Below are 20,300 nucleotides of genomic sequence, written 5' to 3'. Positions count from 1 at the left end.
CAAGGAACATTTAGCTAAGTTAATTAACTAACAAACCGTGTTGAAGTGTTTTATACAACTCATTTGGAGCAAGCAATATTGAAGTTACACTCTTCCATCTTGGAGTCACCAACAGCAAGAAGGATATGAATATGATCTCTTATATCTTCACTTGTATTCTAAGCTAAGGGTGGTGAGAAACTGAGTGCCAGCACAGTTACAGACAAACTTGCTATTCAGGAGATATGATGAGCACAGGTTCAGAAGAGTGGAATCTGAACAGACAATCGCTGAGAGAAGAAATACTGCTCACAATTTAAACAGCAACCTTAGGAAGTGATGTTTTATTACTTACCCTTCCAGAAAACTTTTGCACATTGGAACAATCTCACCTGCGCAAGAAAACTGTTCTGAAAGAAAGTGTCATAATCAATATACCAGCCTTCCCTACAAGCTGCCTCCAGCATCTGAACCTCTGCTAACTTCACTGCTTGTGCTACCTTCTGTGGTATCTGCAAAGGGGCTGAGGATGGTGTCTATGACTCTGGAAGAATCTTCTGAGAAATTCAGTTGTATTCTTCTTAGCAATTATTCAGCTACTTTTTGAAAACACTTTTAAAAGGATACTGAGTTGAAGGTATGCACCAATGAGATATAAGAATGATTTATTAAAACAGACTGTACAAAAATTCCCTGTATCTTCACTTGGAGACAACATATTGTAAATGTTAACATAGGTAGGTGTTAACTGTATACATTAGAAAGGTGGAGCAGTATCTCTCTGAGTAGTACAACACACTCTTTCATACAAGCGGTCTCTGTGACATATAACAAAAATCTCAGAATCTCCACTCAGTCCCTAAACAGCTGACAAAAGAAGATGAGCAAAATGCAGAGGGTTATTAATTTAGATACACCAGCTTGTTTTACTTCTCTGCCTATCAGAAATTTCTACTCCAATGGAAAGGATTGAAGAACCTTCATCTATTTAGGATAGCATGTTGAATTCACTAGCAGGCATTGCCTGCTTTTAGGAAGGAACTTTGTATTTCTTGTCTACATTTTGGCAAATGGTTATGGGTATGAGAAGCAGGGTAAATTCTCAATATAATGTGGCAATTGCTATTACCCCCAAAATGTAATTCTACTCTTTCTTTCTGGCTTTTTTGCCTTTCTTACCCAGTGTAATTTCTTCAAGATTTCCTGAAATGTGACCTTGATTGTAATCTTCCTAATTATAGAAAAGATTCCCGTTTCACAGAATTCACCTTCTTGCTAGTGAAAAGCAAACAACTTTGCTAACCAGCACCAGTGAGATGTGGCTGTGCAGCACCCAGGACCTCATGTTGTATCTCTAGGTAACACTGCCTAACCATCATAGCTTGTTGATATTTCCACAATGGAAATACCAGTAATACTTAGAATTCTGGTATTTCCATCTGGTACTTTGTGCATGGTTTAGATGTATGATCAATGTTACCTTTTGGATGTAAAGTAATTTCAGTTTTTCTCCAGACCTAACAAAGGATTACTGTACAGCCAGAACGAGGAAAGCGTTTCCCTGGAATGAAGAAATTATTTGCATTTTACAGCCTTTTGCAGAATTTCACAGATAACAGAAGATTTATTAGGACACATCCCTGGAAGACACTGTAGCCACAACAAAAAGACATCTACTTCTCAATGCAAGTTTAGTCTTTGAGGAGAAATGTACAGATATGCCATGACAGGTTGAACAGTAAAGAGAAAAATTTATACATACTCTGAGCACTTTCTCATCCAGGGATCTCAGAGTGCTTGGTAGCTCTGGATTTTGGAAACGTTCCTGACTTATTAATGATGAAAAGACAGATGAGGACACCTGTTTTGGACTGTATGTTACATGGTACAACACAATAGAAAAAATGTGTCTTGATCTCTCTAGTCCTACACTGAACTATATCATCTGTGTCACTTGCAAAGAATCTTTCATCTGGGACAGACCATGTGGGAACCAGTTGGCAACTATAGTCCTGTAAAGGTTAAGCATTTTTTTGAGATAATATATGATGTGATCACTACAATAGAATGACAGGGATTTTAATTAAAATAGAGGATAAATAACAGGGAGAAAGACAATTGAATTCACTACCAAATCTTGTGAGGTGCTAAAGCCCCCAGCACTCCCACCATACAAACAGCTTTGCCACATGGACTCAATTAGAACATACAACACCCGTGTATAACTCATCCTGCCCAAGAACCAGAATGTAGGTGCAAACAAGGAATACAGACAGCTTATTTTTAAAGAGTGGACTACAATAGAGTGGCTCCTTAAGATTGAGAAGGAATTTGATAAGATTGTATAAATATATTGAAGGAAAGAAAACAAAAGATAAGTAGGATATTATTAGCAAATAGGAATTTAGTGGTCAAGAATGTCTTAATATGGCAATAAGTAGGAGGTTTCTAAGCATCAGAATACTTCTTGTCCAAACATCTTTCAGTTGGAGAAATACATAATTACTGTAAAAGCAGCTGCATAATTTGGCATGGTTTCCCGAAAGAATGAGTGTAACAAGTCAGAAGATCTTTTGCATGCTTGTGTTTCCAGGTATGCTTACAAGCAGGTAAGAGACTAGATTTTGTTAGCAGATTATTGCCATCTTCTGAAGTAGCTGGTTTTGGAGGCAAGGATTTCATGCTTCCTCACCCTCTCTGCTCATTTTACTACAGGCATGTAGGGTTGAGGAACAGGAGACATGCACTTTCTGCCTGTAGAAACGATGTGAGAAGATGTGAAGGAGAATGGGAGTAGCTAAACATGGTTTATAGTCCCGGGAGCATGAATAGGCCAGATCACGATCTGTTCCTTGGACATCAGTGTCACTGAAAGATTTACCAGTCTGTATAAAGCAGCACATGCTCATTTTTAACCCTTTCAAGAGCTTATCCTCAAAATTTCCTTGTGAAATCTAATTTCCAATTAAGCACCAAAACTAATTATGAAAACTAGGAAACAGGCACACAAATAATCTTTAATGCCTGAGACCATCATTGTTTGTATTATTGGATTCTTCTTTCTGATGTGATCCTGTTGCCACCACCAGAGATGAAATGCAGGGTTACTGAGTTGTACATACCAACCGTTAACCGTATTTCTTCTTCCTGATTGGCCAACCCATCATAATAATATAGATCAAATCTCCGCTCTGTTTTCCAGTCACCTAGTAAATCCTTTTCCAAACAAAAAAGCACACTGAAGTGGCTTTCACTGCATACCAACCAAATTGGGTATTTAGGGGTCTTCAAGTAACAACCAACCTAAAAGAAAGATAGAAAACATTAGAATGGGGGGCAGGGGGAGAAACCATTCATTGTGGAAAACATGAGATGTATAAGATCACTTATTTATTATAGTCTACAAACATTAATGAAGGCTCATCATACACTGCTGATGAAGCAGACCAGGATAGCTCTGGTAAATCATGGAACATATAAAGCAAGTATCTGGCCTTGAGTTATAGGCAGCTAATGAAATCCAGTTGTAGTATCCTTACAGCAAAAAGATCATATCCCAGATGATCAGAACCAAAAGGAAGCCTGTCCTCTGCAATAGCTATAAAACCTCGGTGAGTTTAGGTCAGGAATACCACAGGAGATCAATGGGAGACCATGCTCTTATGCAACAGTACCTGGAAGCCAGGCAAGAGAATTCATAGGATCTCAGACGACATGAGACACACCTGTGTGGGCAACTAAACTGAGCGCAAAATCTTTTCTTGGATTAAGAATATAATACTTTCCCTTCAGTTTAGCATCTTCTTCTAGCTTCACAGTCCAGATATGTAAAATATTTTCAGCTACTAGAATAAAGCAGTAACAGAAGCACTTCTTTTGATTCATTATTCTTAAAAATGAAATAGTCTCAGCTGAAAAAAACCAATTATTTCTTTGCCTTTTCTCAGCCTTTGCCCTCCTTTTGAAAGTCTGAAAGTATACTTATTTATAAATATTCTAAATAGTCTGTATGAAATTGCATATAAATGATTTTCATACTCAAGATGCTTTAAACTAGAATACTCAAGAGCTTTAAACTAGAATCAGTGGGGGAAGGGGATATCAACAGGATTGCAGTTGGTAAGCCAAGGGTTGGCATGGCATCACCTGAGGGTGGCAATCCTAGTGGGAACATTCACAGTGCTCCTGGGAGCAGGGAGGGCTCAGGAGCGTATCTGAAATGCTTGTCCACCAACTCACGCAGTACGAGAAACAAACAGGATGAACTGGAAGCTTCGGTCAGCTCCCAGAGCTACGATATCATTCGTATTAGTGAGACTTGGTGGAATGAGTCCCATGATTGGAGTGCTGGGATGGAGGGCTACAGGCTGTTCAGGAGGGATAGGTAGGGCAGGCGAGGTGGTGTCGCACTGTGCATAGGGGAGAGGTTTGATTGCACAGCCCTTACAGTTAGTGATGATGTGGTGGAGAGCCTCTGGGTAAGGATTAGGGGGATAGAAAACAAAGGAGATGTTGTAGTGGGTGTCTACTACCAATTGCCCAGCCAGGATGTAAGCACTGATGAGTTATTCTATAGGCAATTAGGACAAATTTCTGGAACAGTACTCCTTGTCCTTATGGAGATTTCAGCTTCCCAGACATCAACTGGGAATATCATGCTGCTGTGACAGGCAGGTCTTGGAAATTCTTGAAGTTTGTAGGAGATGATAACTTCTTGTCACAGGTACTCAGTGAGCCAATTAGGAAAGATGCCCTCCTAGACTTGTTATTTGTGAATAGAGAAGGACTCATGGGGGATGTCATGGTAGGCGGCTGTCTTGGCCACAGTGATCATGAAATGGTTGAGTTTAAAATTTTCAGGGTAATGAGAAAAAACGACAGCAGAGTTGCTACCCTGGACTTCAGGAGAGCAAACCTTAAGCTATTCAGGGAGTTATTTAGCAGAGTATCCTGGGAATCTGCTTTTGAGGGCTTAGGAGTCCACGACTGCTGGTCAGTCCTTAAGAACCACCTTTTAGAAGCACAGGAGCAGGCAATTCCACTGTGTTGTAAGTCAAGCAACTGGGGCAGAAGACCAGCTTGGCTGAATAGGGAACTCCTTGTAGAGCTCAAGAGGAAAAAGAAACTGTATGATCTCTGGAAGCAAGGTCAGGTTTCAGAAGAAAAGTACAGACCTGTGGTTCATTTATGCCGGGAGAAGACATGAAAGGCCAAAGCTCAATTAGAGTTGAAACTGGCCAGAGTTGTTTCAGACAACAAGGGCTTTTTTAAGTATGTTAATAGCAAGAGGAGGTCTAAAGAAAACGTTGGACCGATGGACAACGTTGAAGATGGTCATCTGACTTATAGGGATGAAGAAGAAGAGGAGGCATTCAATGTGTTTTTTGCCTCAGTCTTTAACAATACTGATAGACCCTGGGCTGCCCAGTCCCCTGAGTCAGAGGACCACGAGTGTGGGAACAGTAACTTTCCATTTGTGGACACTGAAATTGTAAGGGACGAGTGGTATCAGCTGAATGTTCACAAGTCCATGGGGCCTGATGGGATTCACCCCAGAGTACTGAAGGAGCTAGCGGATGTCATGGCAGGACCCCTCTCTATCATCTACCAAAGGTCTTGGGAGTCTGGAGAGGTCCCTGCTGACTGGAAGCTAGCCAATGTTATTCCAATCTACAAAAAGGACGTGAGGGAAGACCCAGGGAACTACAGACCTGTTAATCTAACCTCAGTTCCTGGAAAAATTATGGAGAAAATTATAGTGGGTACTATTGAAAGGCATTTAAAGAATAATGCAATCATCAGGCACAGTCAACATGGGTTCACAAAAGGAAACTCCTCTTTTCTTAAGTTGACTCCTTAACTAATTCGATATCCTTCTATGATAAGGTCACTTGCCTAGTGGATGAAGGGAAGGCAGTGGATGCAGTTTTTCTGGATTTTAGAAAGGCTTTTGATACTGTCCCTCACAGCATCCTTCTGGATAAGTTGTCGAACTGTGGGATGAGTGGGTTTACAGTGCGCTGGGTGAAGAACTGGCTGGTGAGCAGAGCTCAAAGGGTTGTAGTGAATGGGGCTACATCTGGCTGGCAACCGGTCACCAGTGGTGTTCCTCAGGGCTCAATTCTAGGGCCAGTTGTGTTCAATATATTTATCAATGATCTGCATGCACAAGTTGAATGCACCATTAGCAAGTTTGCTGATGATACCAAACTGGGAGGTGATGTTGACTCTCTTGAGGGACAGGAGGCCTTGCATAGGGATCTAGATAGATTGGAGCATCGGGCTATGATTAATGGGATGAAATTTAACAAGTCAAAATGCTGGATTCTGCACCTAGGACAGAGTAACACTGGGCACAAGTATAAACTGGGAGAGGAGTGGCTGGAGAGCAGCCCTGCAGAAAGGGATCTGGGGGTGCTGGTCGGCAGCAGGTTCAATATGAGTCAGCAGTGTGCCCTGGCAGCCAAGAAGGCAAACCGCATCCTGGGGTGCATTAAATACAGCATAACCAGCCAGACAAAAGAGGTGTTTATCCCGCTGTATTCAGAATTGGTGCGGTCTCACCTTGAATACTGTGTGCAGTTCTGGGCCCCACAATTTAAGAAGGATGCAAAGGTCCTTGAGTGCGTCCAGAGGAGGGCAACAAAGCTGGTGAAAGGGCTGGAAGGCATGTCCTATGAGGAGCGGCTGAGGACTTTGGGTTTGTCTAGTTTGGAGAAAAGGAGGCTGAGGGGTGACTTCATTGCTCTGTACAGCTTCCTGAGGAGGGGACGTGGAGAGGGAGGTGCTGAGCTCTTCTCCCTGGGATCCAGTGATAGGACGCATGGGAATGGTTCAAAGCTGCTCCAGGGGAGGTTTAGACTGGACATTAGGAAGCATTTCTTTACTGAGAGGGGGGTCAAACACTGGAACGGGCTTCCTAGAGAGGTGGTCGATGCCCCAAGCCTGTCAGTATTTAAGAGGCATTTGGACAATGCCCTTAATAACGTGCTTTAATTTTTGATCAGCCCTGATTTGATCTGGCAGTTGGACTAGATGATCGTTGTAAGTCCCTTCCAACTGAAATAGTCTATTCTATTCTATTCTACTGATTTGAAGTACTATTCTTAAATCTACCAGCTATTTAAAATGTGGGCTACTACAGCAATTCTTTGGATTTGTGAGTAATTGCTTTTATCTATATAAGTATTCATTTATCAGTTTAATTAGTTTTTTTCTGCTGCTTCACCCTATAGTCTTTAAGGTTCAAGTCCAGCAATGGATTGAGCCTAGTTTTATGTATATTTAGACTCATATCTATTATTTCGCATGCAATTTATGTTTTAAGACAGACATATATATACTTTAATACCTGGGGGAGTGTATCTGTGGTTTTGAAACTTAATATATGCTTATATAAAATGAGTCATGGAAGTTTCCTGCATCCCCTGAGGTCAGTGAATATCTTGTAGTATTTTCTTCACCTCACACTAATGTGTTCTGAGACAGATACCATCCTCCTATTGCATGCTGCTGCTTTAAAGCTGCAGTATCAGTTAATGATATTATCCCCTTCAGTAGTAAATAATAGAGTAATAATAGTGATTAGATTGCTTAATGTAGCAAAGAAACCTTATTTCTTCCAGCTAGGATTTTAATATTCAGCCACAACAGATATTTATTATTAGTTATATTCCTGTCATTGAAAGCTGTATTCTAAGTTCAAAATAATACTGTTTTTTCCCCCATTGAATTGTCGGGTTTTGTATCGTTGATAAATCACTCAGGGAAACTAAAAACCAAAATAAAACTTTTTGCTTTCAGTGGAATGTTTCTGAATACAGCTCTGCTTATTATTCTTATAGTAGACAGAATCACTACTGTGCAGGACACTGTGAATAACCATCTTTATTTTATCCCCAGTTTTATGTATCCTTTGCTAGGATACATAAACATACATAATACAGACGTTGCAGTGCTGGTATGCTACCAATCTGCAAAACAAGGAATGGCAGCCAAGTGTGCAAATATATGTGCATAGAAATATAAGATCAGTTTCTGTCTCCGTAATACAGACACATGGATCAAAGAAACTTTGCTAGTTTAGAGGCTCAGGTAGTTTTGAAGAGGTTTGCATAGTAATACAGTAAGTGATATAATCTACAGAAATCACCTCTGCCTATTGCTACCTTTACCTTTACCACTATGGGATTTAAATCATGCTTCAGCATATGAAGTGGGTGCTAGTGGAAACCAGAAGACTTTTAACAGAAAAATTCTCACACATGTTTTCTAGATGTAGATTTGCGGATACAGCTTCTACAGTATCGCCTCCAGTTCTTCACCTTGGTTGGGCACACAGGTGCAAACGTCATCTAATATACTGCTAAAAGGCAGAAGCCAACATATATGCTGTTGTAATTAAAAATCTAAACAGCATCCTAAGTGACAAGGGGGGGGTATTACTGAGATTTAGAATTTATATCTCAAGTGTTATATGAGTACAAAATCAATTATCTTCACCAATGAGAATTTTTTCTGATGTCAGATAACAAGTCTCTAGCTAATTAAGTAACTGTTCCCTGACTCATTCCTTTGCTAATATCTATTTAAAACAGTCTTTTATACAACAGTTTTGGGTTTTATGTAAATTCTTGGCTTAAAAGTAAAGAAATTTTTTTACAAGCTTACAAAAATACTCATAACAGGAGTTACCAAGAACGGAAATACGCAGATGCAACAAAAGATAGCAAATTAGAGGGACATAGATGAAAAGATTCAGTCTCACAAACATGCGTATTTTAATAGGCAGATAAATCAAAGCCAGAAAGGAACAGCCAGTCTTCTCCTAAAAATGTTTTCTTCCTACATATGTCTGCTAAAGTAACTTCCAAGCTTCATCAAACAGCATTTGACAAAACATGATTAGAGAGATACAGAACTGTTTCAAAGCACATATCCACTCCAATTCTTACTCACATGAACAGTCCTATTGAAATCAGGACAAATTGTTCAGATGAGTAAGGTCTGCAGGAATGTTTTCCAAATATGTATAGTTTTCAATTACAATGCTTACAGAAGAAGGCGAGAGGATGAACTTTAAGACAATAAGGAGAGTATAAAAACATTGCAGGTCAATCCTCATCTCCCATAAAAAGAGAGAAGTCTTCTTTTCAGTTACATCAATTATACTAGTTGAGGATTAGCTGCTGCCTTTAACATCAAGTTGCGTTCCAGCTGTTGGCTGGTCACTGCAGGTTTGCTTCTCCCCAAAACCACTGGCCACTCTGTCCCACTATCATCACCTTCCAGGAGCTTCTGGCTCTCCAGATACCTCAGGTTATTCCTACACTCCAGCTTTAAGGTCAAGCAGCATGGAATGTTTTTTGTCCATAAGGCTAAAATTCCTTCCTCTCCCCAAACACGTTACTTTGTCTAGACTTTCTATAAGGAACTTCCCTCTCCCATAGCATTCCCCAAAACATGTCTAGATTTTTTCTACAAAATATAATATGGAACCATGCTATTGAAAAAGGACAATCCTCACTGTGTGGATTCCTTTACCCTCTTCTCCAAGCATCAATTGTTGAGTGGACTAAAAGTATGCCTTCATTTAACTGGTCCAGCTGGTGACTGGTGAGTGCTTCTTCAATTGCCTGGCCAGATTGGTTGGTGGTAGTGATCCTGGAATATAACAGGATCTTGAAGCAGCACAGGGAAGAACAAGTATGAACACCCAGTGTTCTGACTCCTCAGGAAACTCTTTAAATCCAGTCAGAATGTGTGTCATCCAACAAGTGCTTGCCAGAGAATGGGGCCCTTCTTTCCAGCTGTTGTATGCTGCCCTATGAGTATAATGCTGGCTCTGACTTCCAAAAGCAAATCAGGGATATGTGACTTGAATCTATTTTATTAAATATTATTATTTTTGTTAAGGGCTCAACGGCTGTATTTCTACTTTGCAGAACATAAAAAGAATCCTTTTTTTTTGCTGCTTGCAGTATCATAATGCATTAAAAAGTAATAATGCATTGCTATTCAAATATTTGTTTTCAAACATGTTCATTAATCTTCTTCAGGCAAAAAAAGTAAGAGGGGGAATGAATTAGGTGTCTTTTCATGCTGCATGTTTTCAATTCCTATGGAGACTTCACTAACCCTAATCCTCTCCCTTACAAATCCCTTAAGAATGCTCATAAATTTCAGGGACACAATTCTCATCTTTGGAAAATGTCAACCTTTCAAAAGCAAGCACCTTCAAAGGGCTCATTTTCAACACTACGGCTGCTCTTTTTCCACATCTGACTTTAGTGTGTATTTACACAATGGTGAAATTAAATCTACAGACAAATATTTATTACGGAGAATTATTCCAATATATCTGCCGGAATGAGTGTATGGTACTTCACCATTCAGATTTTATTTGCTCATTGAACAAGGCTATCTTTTGTCATGTGTATACCAAAAGAAACAAACAAGAAATGTAACCTAGGTTCTGTGTTTCTTGGACTCCATTACACAATTTACCTTGAACAAAAACAAACATTAGGTTATCACTCCTGTGCAGTGGCCACGATTCAAAGAAGAAAAGATGATATCAAAACCAAGGGGGATCACTGGATATGGCTAATGTGATGGCATTTTTTTCCAGGAGTTTTGTTATCACTTAATATAATTTCACTTCCTTGCTTGTTGGACTTCACTTTTTTTTTTTTTTAATTAAAATTATATTCAGTCATTTCTTGCTTTATGCTTGTTTGCCTAAATACAACTGTTATAGATGCTTATTTTCCAAACTAATCATACAGTGCAGTACTGAGACCCATGTGATTCCACAAAGGTCTGGGTTCTGTCAAACTGAGTAATTGCTAGTTGTACTGAATCCAATAGGATTGATAGACGAAGGATAATTACACAAAGGTTTCACAGCTACAGACCACTGCCTATTCTTTGTTCTGTCAACATTTTCCCCCCACAATTGCAATGACCTTTACTGAATTAATATTAAACAATGTTCCCACAGTGTTAAGACTGAAGTGTCAATGGTGTAAAAACAGATACCCTTGCAATAGCCTTTGGGTGATCAAGAACACCACCGACTCGGTTCACCTATTCCACCAGTACTATTAAAACACCAGGTCAGCCACATCACTATTATATTTGCATATAGTTAAGGGACACGGTGGGGGTAAAGTTATTTCCATTGATATGTACTTGATTTCAATCAGATTAAGAAAAATAAAATTAATGTTCACAAGATCTGACATTCAGAGTATGCATAATTTAATTACTATGTCAAGTTAGGCAGAAATTGAAGAGGTTTTAGCCAGATATTTATAAATTGTAGTAGAAAATACTACTGTGGGAGCCCTAGGTAATTTCTCTGCAGCTTTGAATCCATTTTGTTGTAGAAAAGGAAATCCTTCTGATACTGAATTGGGGGGAAAAAAGGGCAACATTAACGAAGAAGAATAGAAAGAGATGTGTGTTCAATCCCAGGACTACCAAACCAAAGACTCCTGGAAAGCACTGGCTTTTGACTAAAGTTCTCTTATGCTGCCACAACATGGAAGAAGATAGTTGCGGCAAGGCAAATAGACGTCAGGGCGCCAGGTAGGCTCGGGATCTTTTCTATCTATTTGTCCCATTCTGCTGCTTTTCTGGTATGTCCCATCAAGTGAAGAAATGTTGAGGGAGATTCAGACCCTCACTCAGACTTCAGCACTTTGCCATTCCCTCAATACACATGAAGGAGTTTATAATTCATTTCAGTAAGTTATTTCACTGCAATGACAAAGATAGGTCAAGATTCAGTCCACTTATCTCTTCAGCATCTATTTCTAGGCCCTCTAACTTAGGTTGGCCCCTAGGCTTTGGCTGTCTGTAAAATCAAACACGGAAGAGATGGGTATTGTCAGAAATATAGACCCCTCTTGTTCACCAGCTATAAAGAGTGTTGGTTGGACTCTTACTTGAAGCATTTTCAGCCTGTAGAGGACCTGAAGCTAGATGGGATAAATCCAGATCCAAATGCAGGTATTTATAATCTAGAGAGACATGTGGAAAATATTTGACTTATCATTTTCTGTTTTGTCTGTTTGCAAAGCATGCAGAACTCTTTTAAACATGTGGGGTTTGTTATTCTTACTGTCTTGAATAAAAACTCTGTGATTCTATTTTATTTGGAAGGTCGTTGACAAGAAATCAGTGCCAATATCCCAGCAACAGTAACTGGCCTCTGGGAAAATAACTGTCCATGGATAAGTAGGAGGACAATAGGACTTCATTAAAGAAAATTTCAGTTCCAGGCTAGAAAGAGAAATGTAAAAACAAGGAATGAAGAACAGACTTTTTAAATGGACAATGCTTTGTCACCCTTATTTCAGTCAAACTTGCATGTATCACATGTTTTTGCCCACAGTGGCGCTCCCAAATGTCTTACATCAATAGCAGGGTCCCTTGCCAAATGCATCTACGCAGTACAGTATCTACCACATACCCATTACTGAAAAATAAGTGGAAAATTAAAACCATCAGTTTCCATTTTGCACATGCATATTTTTGTTGTTGGTTTCTTAAAAGAGATGGTTAAAAACCTCTTTCTAAACCTCCCCCTCCGCAACACCACCGATGACCTGACTTGAATCCAGTCCATCTGACTGAGAAAGGCGCCTGTTTAGCAGACATATTTCCCAGTGAAGAATGTTATAGGAAGGATGTTCCACAGGGCAAATAAACAGGTGAGGTGCCAGAAGACAGAGCATGTGTGCTGAATTTAATAATTCAAGTAGGTCTTATATGACAGAGTGTGCTGGTTTCATCAAAAGGACCAAAGATAATATTTCCCATCTGTGGAATTTTAATGAATAAATTCCATTTATTTATATTTCTCTCTTTTTGAGAAGAAATCGGAAAAATTAGCATAACTTCTTTGTCAGTGCCACGTTCTCTCTTCATTTTCAGAGATGCAAAAACTAAAAAGCATCAGTCTCTTGAAATGCTGACAGCTCAGGCAGAGACTTGGACATCGTCAAGAATCAGAGTAGGGTGAGTTTGGGAGGTCAGATGATAGGAGATTTAACTACTATAGCAGAACAGGTTAAAAGCAGGAGAGAAGAATCAGAGTCAAGGTTCAAAAGAGACAAGTAACCTTGAATACTTCCATTACTTCGTGTACAACAGCACACACCTAAAGTGGTTTCAAAAAGCATTTCAGAAGGATGGCCAAATTCATCAGCCGGTATCATACTAACTTTAGAATGAGAGATTCAGAAGACCTGTACTCTCTTCCCGGTTCAGCCACCAGCTTACTGGATGACTTATTGGGATAAGCACTCTGACTTTTGTTGTAAAATGGTAATATGATACTTGCCTCTTTTGCAAAGCACAGATCTATTCATAGGAAATGACACATAAATGCTAGATATTATTATTGTTACTGTTATTATTATTATCATTATTAAGGATAATAATGATAATAGTAGTATCTTTTAAATCTTTCAGACGAGAATGCAGATTATTTTTCCCTTTTGTCGCTGATAGTCTCTTAAATGATCTGGTATAAATATGAGGAGCATCTGTTTCAATCTGTTTCTACTTTTAACATCACAATAAGTTTTGAAAAGAGCATTTCATCATTCAAAGTTTTTTCATCTGCAATTTTAATGTGGCATTTAGGCCAAAGACTCTGACCCAAATGCAGGGACTTTCTCACTCACAACTGCTATAACTGGCCCAGCCCACTTCTGTCCCTCACCCCCTTCTCTGAGGTCTTGTCCCTGCTGCAGAAACGGCTCAGCTTCCCTGAGACTACTGCTGAACTGCTGGATGCTGCAGCCCAGCAAACAGAGGAAAACCTGTGCCAATTTTATGTGGACTGACCAGCTTTTGGAAATGTTTCTAGTGCTTTAAGAGCTCTAAAGAAATCCAGGAAACCTAAAATCTGAATTTAGGCTTCTTAATTAAATGTGTAAGATCAGATGAAATTAATACAGCTTAAACAGGGGCTTAGCACAAAGAAAAGAAATCCAAAGATGTGTAACTTGCCTACCAAAAAAGTAACAGAATTGGACTTTTAGCTTTTTTGCATTAAGATACAGAATCTCACTATGAAACTAAATGTTTGCATATGAAATAGATTGAATGAATCCATCTGTCATTGTGAAACAATTTGCAACATTACAAAAAATATACTGAGTATGGTGATATGTTAGGACTAAGAGTGATGATTACACATTAACAATTCCAGACAAATTACATGAAGCACACATTTTTCTAATCAGCAATGATAACACATTCAGCATGATCCACTGAAAGAGATTAATGGATCAGTAACAGAGGGATTCCTCAGGCAATCACTGGAGAAAAAGGGACTGATCATTTTGTTTTGATTTGCTACTGTTGAAGTTTGACAGAAGGATTAATTCAGTTCTCATGCCCTCATGATATTTTCAACTCAGAAGACATGCTAAGGAAATTGTAGATTATATACAGATACTCCACATATTAGACAAGGGAGATAAAACGGTATAGAAATCTTTCTCCATGTGGATTTACTGCATCTAGCCTGGAATTTTGCATATCTCTTCCTAAACACGTTGGTAAATTGGAATTAGAGAATTAGTAGAGCAATAAAAATAAGCTTTGGACAGGATGTACTGATGAAAAAGGGAGGAACTGTTACATCAGCTTGCAAATGTCTCACGGATGGGGATTAATTGTTTAGGGGGCAGGTTGGATTAGAAGTAAGAATGATAATCACAGGAAACTAAGTAAATGAACAGCCAGATTTAATATTAGTATATCCAAAGCATGAGCTCTGTAGTAGATATTAAAATCTCCACATTCGCAGGTACCTGCAAATCTGTATTTGCACTTCCCTCGTATTTTAAAGTAGAGACGTGTGAGAAAAAAGGTAAGATCACAGTTATATGCACTACAATCAACTAATAAATGGCCATCTGAATGAAAAAGGCAGGAACTTCATGGATACAGATTTTTAAAAGAAAGCCTACTATAAAACAGGACATAAAAATTATCCTGAATTATCCCCTGAGAGATTGGCTGGATATGACCTAAAGGGAGTTTTCTAACTCTAATGTCTATGATTCACCGTATATCACGCTCAGGATTTTCTTACTCCTGGAAACAAAACAAAAAAAAACCCCAACAACCAAAAATGACAGTCCTTTTCCATTACTGGTTTCAGTTACCATCCTCACAGCCACAATGTAATTGGATGCTGAATCCACTTACCGAAACACTGAGAGGAAGAAAAGAGTCAGTTTGAAAGACTTACAGGCAAATGTTATTCTCAGTTCCACTACTGCAAACTATCAGTGACACTTATTTTTTCTAAATTGTTCGAAACTTATATCTTTGTAACAGAAAGCAGAATCTGGCCCCTCATGCTGAAGCCACAGTGGAGACTCCCCAGACTTGAGGCCAAAGTCCACCAGAATCTGACTTCTGTCCTAGTCCTAAGGCAGGCATTGCAGCATGCGCTGAGACGTACGAACTGAAATGCAGAGCACTCACAGATGTTCTTAATAAAAACCAAGACAATTTGCATCAGACGCCTAAGTAGTGTAGACTGACAAAAAAGGAAACAACATTTACTGGAGTTTCTGTAACTGATTAAGAGTCGCTGGCTTGGAAAACAGATCACTGCTCATGAGTCCAGCTCCCATGCAAGAGCACAGTAGTAGAAGAAACAGATCCCCTCCCCTGTATAATTTGCAGAATAAGTGGAAGACAGTGTCTGATTCTCTGGGTAACTTTTTATTTTATTTTTAGAGGGCAGATGGGAAAGAAATAGCTCTTACCTGCACTGACCTCACTTACCATTTTGCTACTTAGAAGTCATTTTCCTCACTAGAGAATGGAAAAAATGCTACAGTGGTGCATAACCATTTTTTGAGGTTTTAAATGTTACATTGTTTATAGAAAAGGACAAGGAGCTTGAACTAGACACAGAAGCTAATTTATTTTTAGTCCAGTTTGTTCTGAATTAATCTGATTTGGATACATGGATATGTTGTCTTGACTGAATTTAAGCCTTAATATAATCTTGTGAGTAATGTAAAGATTGTGTTAATTAAAAATAACAAAAATTATAATTTGTTAGTAGTAGGAAAATGTAACTGACTTTAGCCATATGGGAAACAGTTAAAATCAAGCTTTGTTTTCAGTCACACATATATATTAAATCAGTACAAACAAATTCTTTGCTAATCACTTTCAAATTTTTATAGAGGCACTGACTGCAAATCCAGATGGGACTGTTACAATTATCTAATCTAACATCTAACACAAGCAAGAGAATTTCAGATAATATCCTTGCATCAAACACAAGATTCTCTGTTTAAGATAAAACATGTTTTTAGGAAAGATGCCCATCTTGACAACAATGTCTGTTGATGGAGAACCAGTGAAATCCTTATAAAAGTTTTTTCCAGAGGTAAATTAATGGCTGTCACTTCTTTGAAATTTTTAATCTATTTTTTAATTTTCATGATGACTACAATTAAAATACTAAAGACAAATACAAAGACATGCTAAAGGGAACATTCCCATTATGTTGACAGCTATTCTAATTTTGGGGTTTTTTTTTACTGCTAATATAATATGACCACCATTACAGCATGGAGTAGAGGATTCAATCAATCTGGCTCCCCATCACATAGGAATTTGTGGAAAACTGAATACTCAGGGTGAGTTTCAGCTCCAGGTTCAGTTGCTTACATATACGTGACTAAGATATAGGTGTCCACATGTGAGCTGGGTGTCTCAACTCCACTATAATCAGTGGAGACCTGGTGAATACAGCGAGGAGAACTTGTTCAGCTCAGCCTAGAGTAAACAATTATATTTAGTCAGCTGAACAGCTTTCAAATCCACAGACTGCACTGAGCAGGTCCTAGTTCCTGTATACAGAGCTATACAGTAGCCACTTAAATAGAAGTGTGTCAGTCTGTAAGCTGACTCCTGCTTCAGGAGATCAGTTAGAAAACGACACAGACATGTAAGATTTGAGATGCTGTAGACTACCCAAGTTATTTACCAAGGGGTGGCAGTTGTGACACAGAACCTCCATCCAGAAGGGGGACCACGCTCAGCCTTGGGGCATCTAAAACAGCGCCAGATGCCTCTGATGGAGCAACTGCATCAAGCCCATAATTTCTTAGCTGCTATACTCATTCCAAGCCAATTTTAAATTTGTTTCCTTTTTAATTAAAATCAGAAGAATGGAAAGCATACCTGACAAACATCATAATGCTCGAAGAGAGACAGCAAACCAATATCACTGCGGCTTGTGATACCTTTCAAAATCGTGATATTGCCATTTCCAGAATCCAGCTCTATCACATTGTTGAAAACATTGGACACAGCTTTGCCAGTCAAAAGCAAGTTCACCAATTCCTGTTTGTGACATGTTTTAAAAAAAAAACACAAAACCAGTAGTTAAACATCTTGTCTCTACCAGACATCGGCACAAGATTGATTCAGGATTGATAAAAAGTTACACATGTACTAGACTCTTAATATATGTGGTGGCTTTAAGTTTAGGGTTAGGATTAGGATTGCTTATAAAATTTTTTCCAGATATTTTGCGGAACGTCTACTCCCAAAGTAAAATGAGGAAATACTAGCGGAGTTTTCAATATTCATCTTTCCAGAGGCAAACTGCTCATAATCAATTTACTCTTAATCCAGCTCTCAACCTTTTCATATTAGTGTCGTCTTTTTTTAAAATTAAAAAATTTTGGTGTCCCTTTTTCTCTACAATGAAAGCTACGGCATGAATGATATAAATTAAAAGCCTGTACAGTACTATCTGATATTTCTGCATGTGCTTAGTGATGTATTTTGTATGTTGGACAACATTTGTTAAAAGATTGTTTTTTCTCACTGATTACTTCTAGATGAACTTAAGTCTCACTCAGTAAGACATTCACCCATATGGCTTCACATCTGGTCCATATCACTAATATACTCATACTTACTATAGCAGATGATTGTTGATTATTTCCTCTCCAATTGGACTAGAAGTATGGATGTGTCAGAGGCTAAATACATGTGAGAGGGGGTGTGTGGGTGCATGGGCGCATGCGAGTGTGCCTAAAGTTCAAGGAACAGAGACACTAGACATTTTGCTTAGCATAAGATCCCACAAGGGCCAGCTAGGATGTAACAGCACGTAACAATATCTAGCAGCAGACTGTGCTACAGCAACGAATGGGCTAACTATTAATAAATAACATATGTCAAGAAACATGAGGGGAAATAACAAGAAGAAGGTTTCCAGAAAAAATAGTCCAAATTACTATGCCCAAAGACATGAATAACACTGGTATTGCCAGTTTGGACTTGACATATGATTTTAAAAACACTGCACATGGTTATAGCCCCGTGTTTCTCCTGAAGGACTCTCCAAAGTTTATAGGTTCTTCCTCATGGTTTTAGGACTTCTAATTCACCAGTGATGTTTCACCACCTTCTTGAGGAATCACCATGTAACCACAGTATAAAAATCTTCTAGCAACAGTACAAGAGAAGAACATGAAGCTTGCCTTTTGCAGCCAAAATGGAAGTACATTTAATGGCTGTGGACCATATTCAGACCACACAACTGCCTATGTATGTCCCAGCTTTGGGGGAATCCGTGTCCCAGAATTTTGGGATCTACATTCCACCTACGTGTCCCAGGCAAAGCATTTCCAACTAAGCGGATGCCTCTGCAGGCCTAGAGCCAGCCCGTGGGAGACATTTGGTATGCAACATAACTTGGATTATACATACATACATACAGTTGTGGTCCTAAGTGTCAGACAGCAACTCAGACTGCTTATTTTCAAGCACCACATGTCTTTTAGACACATATATAATAAGTCAGTGTCTCCAGTTTGAAGCACCAGTTAGCTTCAGTCAGCGTCAGCTCAGTTAGCTGGGTAGCGACTGTTTACAGAGGAGCTGTACAATTGGACATGCAGCCTCAGTCACCCTACTGAAATGGCAGAGAGGAAACTCAGCTTGCAGTCTCAGTGGCATCTCAGCACTAAAATCAACTAAGGAGTTCAAAAGAGGCAGATGAGAGGAGTATGAACACATGCACACACAAGTACAGACACATGCGGACCAGAAAACAAGGCCAAAACCCAGAGGATCTGAAAGCAAAGACAACAATATGCCAAAACAGAAGGAGAAAATAATAAAGGATGAAGGTGCTTGACATTACGGGAAAAAAGGAAAAACATAAGGAACTTTAAGAAATGCCTTCTCTTCCTAGAGGTCAGTTCATAGCTCTGCATGCAGAGGCATATGACATCCCCAAGACCACACGCTTAACTTACCTGAGTACAATAGCCGTGGCTGCCAATCAATCGGTTTGTAAGCACATCAAAATCATTGCGCACCCTGAAAAGGAGTGGAGAATATTTAAATACAATTGCTTCTTTTCATTAGACTTAATGTCCCTAAATCTTGGGGAAAAAAAACCCAAACTGTTTCGTAAATATAGCTCTACATTTTGGATTTCTTTCAAGGTGATTTTTTGCATGGCAAAAAAAAAGCGTATATATCAACTAAACCTGTGGTAAGCAAAAGTTTGTTAGAGCTAGACTAAGAAAATAGCTGTAGAGGAGAAAAGAAGCCATTGTCACCACTAGTTAGAACTTTAGAAATTAAAACTGCTGGACCACTTGCCTTACAGAATTACAGAATCATAGAATGGTTGAGGTTGGAAGGAACCTCTGGAGGTCACCTTGTCCCACCCCCCCGCTCAAGCAGGGCCACCTAGAGCCAATTGCCCAGGACCATGTCTAGATGGTTTTTGAATGTCTCTAAGGAAGTAGACTCCACAACCTACCTGGGCAACCTATTCTAGTACTCAGATAAGAGGTTCTCACAAATGCATGTATTTGTTATTCCTATCATCAATACTTGGAATATACCCACAAACTGAAGATGACATAATCTATACACTATATTGTCCATGAAAAGAAGAAGAAAAGGAAAAAAAAAACCAAAAAGACTCTAGGTGCACACATTTATAATACTGCTGTGTGGTCCCTTCTTCTATTTTATGACATTGAAGAGAAAAGTCTGTGAAATTGCATTATTGATAATTATGGAGTAATATCTCCTCAAACCAAGTTCCCTCTCCCATAACTCCTGGAATTATTCAATTAGTGATTGGTCGATGACCTAAAAAATAAAGGCTGTAACTGTGATAATTTTTATCCTGCAGATATAATGTAACTGCAAACATTATTTTATACATAAATAAATGTCTAATCTAGTTTTGAGAAAAAACAGTGTACTATATTCTGGGACAGCTATGG

At 38.9% G+C, this 20,300-nt stretch overlaps 1 protein-coding gene across 1 annotated transcript in view; it reads right to left on the bottom strand.

Annotated features, from left to right (window-relative positions):
- MINDY4 (MINDY lysine 48 deubiquitinase 4) overlaps nt 1–20,300 on the bottom strand; it is an 82,198-nt gene that overhangs the window by 6,822 nt on the left and 55,076 nt on the right. The window contains exons 14-16 of the mRNA XM_050891948.1: nt 19,311–19,374; nt 17,218–17,379; nt 3,102–3,282 (exon numbers count right to left, since the gene is read on the bottom strand). Coding sequence (XP_050747905.1) covers nt 3,102–3,282; nt 17,218–17,379; nt 19,311–19,374 — 407 coding nt within the window. The remainder of the gene's footprint in view (nt 1–3,101; nt 3,283–17,217; nt 17,380–19,310; nt 19,375–20,300) is intronic.

Source organism: Gymnogyps californianus, chromosome 2 (genome assembly GCF_018139145.2).
Source record: "Gymnogyps californianus isolate 813 chromosome 2, ASM1813914v2, whole genome shotgun sequence".
Classification (NCBI taxonomy): domain Eukaryota; kingdom Metazoa; phylum Chordata; class Aves; order Accipitriformes; family Cathartidae; genus Gymnogyps; species Gymnogyps californianus.
This window is presented reverse-complemented; position numbering and strand designations above follow the sequence as displayed.